Source organism: Argopecten irradians, chromosome 5, assembly GCF_041381155.1.
Source record: "Argopecten irradians isolate NY chromosome 5, Ai_NY, whole genome shotgun sequence".
Lineage (NCBI taxonomy): Eukaryota > Metazoa > Mollusca > Bivalvia > Pectinida > Pectinidae > Argopecten > Argopecten irradians.
The window spans coordinates 15,468,237-15,478,383 of NC_091138.1; the positions used below are offsets into that span (position 1 = coordinate 15,468,237).

Genomic DNA, 10,147 nt, shown 5'->3' on the forward strand with positions numbered 1-10,147 from the left:
GAAAATGAATAAGTGACAGGAAGTAGGTCGAATGTGTAATTTGAATGCTTTATTTAGGCACACCAATGACCCAAAGGACATCTATGGTTTAATATAATGATTCAAACACCACGATTCTTGAAATTCAGAAATAATTATTGATATAATCTACATTGGAACAAGACTTTAACAATTAATTGCCTCTAATGTGATTGACAGAAATAGAAATATTGAATTACTTAGGTAAATAATTGTTAAACCATGCATAATATTGCATATGCAGCCGACTGTTTAGCTATAGTAGTGGTGGGATTTGTAAACAGCATTTTAGGAACGCAGTCAAGATGACACAGCTCCTTCTTAGCTCTCAGCATACAGGGAGTAGGACGATTGGTTCGCCCGTTGTAAGTATAATGTGACCGGATGGGGTGTGCTGCTTGTGTCTGACGGCAAGCTTTGGTGTTATAGCACTATAAAAAGGGCAAGAATTCCACTGTACAAGACACAACAAGGACATAACGCAGTCTACCAGAACAGACAAACAAAAGTATGACACGATAAACGCGAATACTATACAGTGTTACTGAAGAGGGAAACGTCCACTTCGAATTGCTTGTAGAGATTGGTCAATATGATCCTATTGTGGTACCCTCATACCTACATACATCTAGAAGATGGACCCTTAGATTGACAATCAGACTAGCTTTGGTACTAACGTGAACACTTGCTACCTTTGGTGTTTCAGGTCCGATTCATCTAAGCATGATGGTCGTTTCAGTTTACCTTATAGCATCATCCGATATATAAGTAGAAAATACGAGAAAAAGACGAGAACTTAATTTTCACCAAAAACTCAGCAAGCACTTCATGTGCCGTAACAATACATTTCATGTTGTTGTATAATGACATGGAAAAAATCCGTCACCTGGTGACTGTAGGGCATAAATATAATATGCGGTATCAAAATTGAATCATTACTCTTTTCATATATGTAGGTATGCCTTATATGACAGAGCCGTGATGTTGTATAGCTGTGCCAATGCATGGGACATCGAACCTTATTATACGGAATTTGTCCTTCCAAGAGAACATCAAAGGGGAGCCGTTACTAAAGCAAAGGAGAACAAACCACCATCACGCAATATCCGTCCTTAGAACCGCCTTCCGGGGAATACATTCAAATTACTTCAAGGCCATTCAATGCATATGATGTTTATCTATCTCTATTTCCTTGATAGATTATTTTCTACGTAGTGTTTTTGTATGTTTTAATTTACTTTTCTGTACATTTACCTTAGGTCTGGAACATTAGCGATCATACATGTGCGTTCTGAGTAATTAAATGTAAAAACTACAGAGTTATTTCTAGCTGCGCATGGACCCACAAGGTCACTGAAAGATACCCAAGTAATGCTTCTCAAGGTCATACGTAGTCTGCGTAACACCAATCTCAACATTGCTACTCGTCATTTTGTCGTCACATCTTGCCTCTATGTTGTTGTTTTGAAATCCTCTACGCATTTACGCTAGGTCCTCTTGATCTCTACACGGTACTTTATCTAACGGGGGCGCCCAGGTGGTTTTATTATGTAGGAAGTGACATAGCTGTGAACCCTCACTGAAGTGATCATGTTGTCGTTTTCTGCTCGAGATCCCGTGCTTTATGTTCTTAAGTAGCTGTGACCTTGGAGGGGTACAAACGAAATCGGAACCGGGGTGAACTCTGACACGAGGAGGGGGATACGGGGGATGGAAACGCTACCGATCTGGAAAGGTATAGAGTTATACCTCGCCAGCTAAACCATGTATTACAGTGTTACGGAGAATTACCTGAGATAGACTAGCTGACACAAGGAAGGTCTTAAATACTTAACGTTTTGTAGCTTAATACAGGATAAAGTTTTTAGCATACCATTAAGAATAAATTATTTAAGAAAATGATGAATTTTCAGAAATATTTTATATAAATGTCATCTAAAACAAGAGAACTTTCGGACGGAAAAACTCGTGATATACTCCACTTTCTGTACACTTTAGCTATGCTACTGAGTACGCTGTTTCTGCTTTCTTTCAAAAGGCTTTATTTTCATTAATGACTAGGCACGCGTTCAGGGGTCTATATTTAAGTGTTCGCTCTCCGGAATGGTACACTTGGTTAATTACACTCACTCTGATTGGCTGAGTGATTTTGATTGACACATTATCATTCGTTTATCTGTAACATAGAGAAAGTCGACATTTTATAGTATTTAAAGCTTTGCACAACGCCAGTTTTACACACAACTTGGACGTGCTTCCTTCGAGGTTTAAAAAACTTGGCAAAACAGTTTTGTATATATAGAGCGATCAGCTGTTAGCCTGTTTACAAGCGTAGTGTAGGTGTGTTGTACACGTGGAGTGGTATTTAACCACCTTCGGGTAACTCCACTCAACACGCCATCGGTGTTGGACGATCACGTAATATTTTTCTATTAGGGACAGAAATTACGGAGTTTTCCTCAAATATAGTGTAAATATGGATGTTAAAGTTGTTTTCTGGATCGGCTTCCTGTCCACGTGTATGGTAACATCAACAGGTAAATATTTATGTTTACAAAACTCGCCAAACTATCACGTACCTTGTTATATTGTTATATTTTCTGATTTTATCATTCAGAGTTTTGAATAGACGTAAATTGATGGAAATTAACACTACCGGATTTAATACATAATTTCGTATAATATTTATTATCTACTAAATATATTAATGTTTTCTCGGAAGGAAGGAGTTACGGAAAAATAGGAAATACTAGGAATGGCGCAAGTTTAATATAACACAAACAAACTAATTGTTATCATATTCCAAAACATAGATAAATCATTACACACTACACACAGCTTATCGTCCGAAATGTCATATTTATATGCAGGCAGAGCTATGTTTTAGGATGTTCGTAACTGACGAACTTGTACAACTAGTTGGCATCCCATGGAGATGCCAGGTAGTACTGCATGGACTCTTATTTAACCCGCGTATTTAGCAAAGAAGAGCGTAATGTCGTCCAACAAATAATAAGATACAGAGGAAGACCAGTTTCATGCCTCGCTAAAACATACACAATAAATCGGAATGCAGTGTACGATTATGTAACGAACGCGTTTTTCCATTAAGACATTGAGCGCACCAGTGCACTGATACAGTGTGCAAGTATATGTTTAGTACGGCCTAGTTCGGTACCAGTAGGTCATCGACTCAACACACTATTCCAATTACTGACTCTAATTAAGCATGTGGCAGTAGCACACACACATATATATATACTAATAGTTCAGAGGTTGTGTTTACTTCGCCACGTGGCCATCATACACACTAGGTACCAATTCCTACATAAATAACTGATGGTTATCTTTTTTGATATAACTATTAATTCAACGGGTCTATTCCTTTATTGATATTTTGTCAAGCTTCATATCACGCGAGCTATGGTACTGTACATTTGTATGCGACCGTGCGTGGCACCATCCATCAGTTTGTATGGGTCTCACGGTCTCAGGTGCACTTACCATTGGTCAAGTGATATCAAAACATGCTCGGACCATACAAACCGTTTGTTTTGATTGGTTGACTATGTGTCACCATCGTAGGTTTGTTTACAAACGGACACTACCGCTTAGAACGATAAATAAGTATTATCGACTTAAAAGTTAAAGAAACTGACATTCCAACAATTGTGGAATTAGACCATCGAGTTATTTAACAATCGGATTAGTGCTGTAAAGGTTTCAGCAGTAAAGGTTTCAGCTAATCCGAGGTACCGTGACGTCATATACACATTTCAATCAGGCAAAAACAGCTTACGATTTAACCTCGTAAAATCCCATCAGGTCGGTGTCTATTTTTAGAGTTATTTTGGCACACGCGCTAAATAGATGTATACTGACACCTGAATAGACAGAAGGTGGCTCGCGTGGTGTGATAAGGCCTTAGGATGGTATGACCACGGTACCCTAACCCCACGACTAGCAGACACATAGGCTCCTCAGATACCAGCAGGAGGTCCACGCCAATAAACTTAGGTAGAAAGCAGGTCAACGTCCTTCTAATTTATTATGTACACTAAAATATGAAGTCGAAATATTGCAATGTAATTTTCCAACAGAACAAAAAAAGTCATTCGATATCCATTAAACAGAGAAACTCTATTTTATGATTTTTTTCTCTTCTTCATTTACGGAGAAACTGTCTGATCAGTTTTACTTAAAAACCTACAGTTTGTTTGATGTTCTCGTCATCGTATTTTCAGTCGAATGTGTTACTGTTATGAGTGTGTGTTTGGAGTTTTGCAGTATTCATATTGTTTCCCTGTATTACATAGTTGAGCTGCTGTGACCTGCTAGGCTTAACTTCCGAAAGCTTGGTTGTTTACTTTATTTAGTTTAACATCCTATTAACAATCAGGGTCATTTAAAGTTAGTCTTCCCTGTATGCAGTATGTGTAATATTGTCTGTATGTTTTGGGGGCTGTGGTATATTCGTGTTGTGTATCCATGTAATATTGGGAATTATATCGTTATCTCACTGAGACATGCCGCCAAAGACACATCAACGCTCACATTATACTGACAATTGGTAAAAAAATCGTCCCATTATAATTATTTATGCTGGTTTGGTTTTCTATATTATAACGTCTTAGTAACAGCCAGTGTCATGTAAGGACGACCTCCCGTGTACGTGGTGCGTGGTTTGGGAGACTGCGGTATATTCGTGTTGGGTCTTCTTATATAGTGGAACTCTTGCCCTTTTTATAGTGCTATACCACTGAAGTATGCAGCCGAATACATCAAGCAACATACCGCTTCGGTCATATTATACTGACAAAGATTATGGTGTGTGACGGCCAGGGGACAAATCTACAGCATACAGTGGAGAGCTAGGCTCTGGCTTATTTATACGCCCGGGGAAATAACTCCATTCCTTACAGGGGTAGCCGCTTTATCTCAAGACCAAAAATAAGATGTAAAGTTTATAAAGATACGAGCACATTTTGTTTGTAATTTGTTATTCTTTAACTTGCATGCAATTGGGTCAGCGGGTTTTATTTGAACGCCTACCTGCATAAATAGTGTAAAAAAATGCGATCATCACAATTACTTGGTCACAAAATTATACAGACAACGGATTAACAAGTTGTCGTCGATATAATGTAGGGGAATATTAGGATTGTACTTTGAAACCACGGAGAAGTTGTTTGGTAGATCATTTACATCAAATAACGGTCGCTAAGGGAGAAACTATTCTGTTGTCGCAACACAGAATTGTCGCGTGGATCGCCTAGGGCAACATCTATACAGCGAAAGATATGTTATATAATATCCATTATCTGGAAATTTTATAACGAAACGTCTTCATAATTTTTTACAATAAATGTAACAACAGCTCCTATTTGTTCTTTATACCCTGTCCTGTTATGATATTGGGTAGATATAGTGTAATTTATACCCGTTTCAACCCGTCCTGAATTCACGGGCAGGGGCATTTGTGTCTTGCAGTTATTCCTTTCTGTGAAATTCCACTAACGAGTTACAACAAAATCGACATTTCAACATCCACTCCATAACGTTGTCATCGGTTGTAGAGGAATCTGGAAATGTTTGCTCTACTAACCTACAATGCATAATTCGCAGCCTTCATCTGTGTCAAACATTACATAAACAAACAACTGTTGCTATTTTCACATGAACTCTACTTGAATTTCAGTAACAAATGTCAACATTACGAGTAAGTGTTATTCACCATGACCATGATTCACATCTACTGTTCGCCAGTTAACTATTATGGCGAAATCTTTTGAACAAAAAATGTGGATTTTACAATAAAAATACATACGTGACGCTCAACAGCTAAAGCGTTTCAAATGAATTTAAATCGATCATACTTAAATGAAATAGATCAATATATCAAAGGGTGGAAAACAAATTACCTTAATAATGGAGTCCGGTTCCTTTGAACTGATACTAAAGCACAATTGTACTCGCACTTATGATAGGTTTACCTACCGTACTGGATGTTGAAGTTCCCGGTGTGTCTGAAGTGCGAGGTGCGTGTATTGGGAGACCGTGATATTTTCGTTTTGTGTCTTCTTGTATAGTGCAACTCTGCCCTTCTCATAGTGCCATATCACTGAAGCATGCCACAGAAGACACCAAACAACATACCCCACCCGGTCACATTATAAAAATGGCGAACTAGTCGCCCTACTCCCTTTATGCTGAGCGCTAAGCAGGACCAGAACCTACCACTTTTATAGACTTTGGTCTGTCTGGGCCAAGGGACGTAACCCAGAGTCTACCTCACAGAGGCGAGCGCTCAACAGAAGGCTCAAAATTAGGCAGTGTCAAGGGAGAACAAAGTCAATTAGGAAGATAGGAAGAAAGAAAACATAATATCCTTAATTTAGTCGCCTTTTACGATCATCTTTCGCCATACCTACAAGGCCAATGATGTGTTCCGTATATCATTGTTTCTGAAACTTAATGCATTCTCATGGTATTTCAACTTATTGTTATTTTGTTCTCTTTTCAGTTGACTCCGTTATCCCTGACTACTTACTTGAGCGTGCACGGATTGCACCACGTCCGCGCCGAAAGATCTTCCGTGCTACCTCCAAGAAATGTTGTAAAATTGGCGTACGCACAGCGAAGAAAAAGTTATCATGTACAGTGGATTTAGCTGCTAGAAACAATAACTTTGTAATTACCCGTGTGAAAACAGCGGGGTCAAATACTGAAATGCAAAAATATGGACAGAATCTTGCGAAGAAAATAAAATCTTGCGGAGCCGCAAGTTTCGGTAAACTATTTGAAAAATGCTGCAAATACAGGGAAGATTATAGAAAGTCATTGCAAATGTGCAAAGTGATGCACCGTAAGCGCGTCGACAAGCGGAAGTGCAGACGAGATGTCAAACGACGTCACTTCAGTTACCTGTGAGCAAATATCATCCATTTGACAAATGAAATGAAAGCTCTCGTGGGATAAGCACGGCGCCTCTGTCCGGCAGGCGATGGGGACGGGAAACGCCCTGCCAAATAAAGCTGGGCTGATTCAGAACTGATCACCAAAACCGAGGCACGTCACCCATCCTTGGACGCGGGAATGTGCATGCCAAACATTCAAAGAGCAACGCATATGGTCAGGACCAAAGCCATTTCAGAACGTTTGAGGAAATGTGTCTGATCCCACGGTTTTAAGAATGTCGGTTATTGAATGCACTTGTCGAAAGAGTTGCGTTCTGAAACGTATTTGCTCATCAGTATAGTATTGACATTTCCTATATTCGTGTTGTTGATAGTCTCGCGTATTCTACAAATAGATTATTCAACTGTTAGAATGAGGCTTGTTGTTTAGTTGGCTAGATAAGTATTGTTGGTGTTTCGTGTATACGTACAGTATCATCCAGCGTGTCCCATATGACATAAATCCATTAAGACAATCTGTTGAGATGAGGGCGTTCGACAAGGGAGTAAACTGTTCTAAGAGTTCATTGTGTGGAAGATTTCCGATATATCCAGGTAGTCCAAGTTTGTAAAAATGTAGCTTATTACGGAAAATTGTAAACGTTTCCGGAATAAACCTCGTTAATAATGTAGATTTGTCTTTAGAGGGTATCAGAGTTTTAAAATTAACATTGCTGAACAACATTGTTAAAAGTTTCGGTGATCCATTTTTGGCAACTGCAACCTTTTTTAATCTTTATTCAGAGTAAATTGCATACTACAAACACTTTCTTCAATGTTGCTTGATAAAACATTTCTGGGATTTGAATGAAGACGTGTATTTGTTCAACGATTGAAGCAAAACATAAATTAGATAAACGACCAGTTTAAAGCATTGGAAATTACCGAAATACACCACCAGATCCATCAACAGTGGTTCGTGTGTTTATACTTCATAGATGTTGCAAGTGATTTTGGCAAATTTATTCTCATGACATATTGCATAGATTTCCCGAAATGTATTTGGTTATTGTGGATTTTGAAGAAAATTTAGTTACCGCTATATTTTTGTGTAGTAATCAAATTACTGAGAATAAGGCTTTTTGGGTTTCAATAACAGACTGGGGGTCTGACAATGGGACTGTTGGTCTACGTACGAGACTGAAAGACTAACTACTAATCTAGAGGTCCCACATCGAGACTTACGGCTTCAGTTTCGAAAAAATGACAGGTTTCCTATTCAAGACTTAGCGACTTGTTTTGGGGCCGCTATTCTCCAAATGAGAACGATGGTTACAAATTATGAGTGTAAATCTTAATAAAAGTGCATTCTAAATTTAAGATGTTGAAATACAGTATAGAGCAAAAATATGTTAGAAACTAGGGCAAAGTTATGTGTGAGAGAAATTGTGTTTTTGTACGAGAGAGGATGGTTGAGGTTCGCATTACTTTGGATATGAATGATGGGTAATATATGTGGCCAAATCCACAGCAATGTCATTTTTATGATCTCCACACACAAACAATTCCTATGTTTTAATTTTAGGAGATGTTGAACTATTATATACATAATTATACTATGTGAATGTATATTGAAATGTATTATAAACCCGAGGCAATGGTAGACACTGTCGTTGTGTTGTTGAACTTTCAAAATATTATTTTATTTCATATTATAATATGCGTTTTATTTTTACAAATAAACTAATGAATTCCATTAAATATACTATCAAAATATTATGTCTTGTCTATTTTTTGTATTTCAATAACTTTTGGTTGACGTTGGTTTCTAAACCAAATATTTCATCGTGCAAATCTTTAGATTTTGACTTAAAATAAATATCACTTCACAAACTAAGAATTGATATAGAGAAAGAAAATTGAGAAAATAATGGGGAAAAAAAGAGATGAAAGAAATAGAGACAAAACCAGGACTAAGGTTTCGCTGGGTTTATTTCAAGGTTACCTCTCTGAAAGCGAGCTAGTTGCATCAATTATTCTTTCCAAAGGATATACTTGAATTTTAGTCACACACTTTTCCATATCACGTGGAAACTTGTATTTCATACAAGTAGTCATCACTTGCATTTCTGCATCATACATGTACGTGTACAACACACCTTTGGCGTGTTTGTGTGGTATATTAGGTTAACAGCCAGGACCATTTAAGAACGGTTTCCACCGTTTTCTATGTTTTGCGGTGTGTGGATGTCTGTATGGGAGACTGGTCTATTCGTGTTGCGTCACCTTGTAATAGTAAAACTTTCGCTATTTCAATAAAGTATACCTTCATAGATCCAAAAGCAATATCACCTGGCCACATACTGGCAACAAACCATTGGCCCTAACCACCTTTTTTATAGATGGTGTGTTCGGCCAGGCGATTTGTTTGTTTGATTAATTAACGTCCTATTAACAGCTATGGTCATGTAAGGACGGCCTCCCATGTATGCGGTGTGTTGCGTGTATGTTGTGCGAGGTGCGTGTCTTGGGAGACTGCAGTATGTTCGTGTTGTGTCTTCTTGTATAGTGGAACTGTTGCCCTTTTTACAGTGCTATATCACTAAAGCATGCCGCCGAAGACACCAAGCAACACACCCCACCCGGTCACATAACACTGGCAAGAGGCGAACCAGTCGTCCCACTCCCTGTTTGCTGAGCGCTAAGCAGGAGCAGAAACTACCACTTTTATAGACTTTGGTGTGTCTCGGCCAGGGGACAGAACCCAGAGCCTTCCTCACAGGGGCGAAAGCTCAACTCAAGGCCAAAAGTGAGGCGATGCCGAGGGAGGCATTAGGAAGGATAAGGTCATTTAGGAAGAAAATAGAACCCAGAGCCTTCCTCGCACCTGAGAATGCTTGTCTCATGACCAAAAGTATAGTATCACATGTTAGTTCGTTTATTTCTATGTCACATTTACCCGAATTTGGTTTATCTACTCTCCTCAGCTAATCAAATCGCAGATCAAGCTCAAAGTGTCGCCGTCGCATCTCGATGAGGACTGTTGGCGATTGTGGGCATGTGTTGAAAATAACCAGGGTGTTATGACATTAATGACGACAATTTGTAAAGCTTCGTTGGTTTTGAAAGAAAACACTGGTCCTTCTCAACGGTGGTAACATTAGTGTGTATATTCCCGGAAATATATCGATACATATCAATGGAAAGATAGATATTTTTGTCTGTATAGTATA

At 38.5% G+C, this 10,147-nt stretch overlaps 1 protein-coding gene across 1 annotated transcript; it reads left to right on the forward strand.

Moving 5' to 3' along the window:
* The first annotated feature begins 2,134 nt into the window (after positions 1–2,134).
* On the forward strand, positions 2,135–8,690 carry LOC138322978 (uncharacterized). Its single transcript, XM_069267261.1, has 2 exons — positions 2,135–2,555; positions 6,542–8,690. Exons 1-2 carry the CDS (start codon positions 2,495–2,497, stop codon positions 6,946–6,948), a joined length of 468 nt encoding a protein of 155 aa, XP_069123362.1. The 5' UTR covers positions 2,135–2,494; the 3' UTR covers positions 6,949–8,690.
* Positions 8,691–10,147: the final 1,457 nt, after the last annotated feature.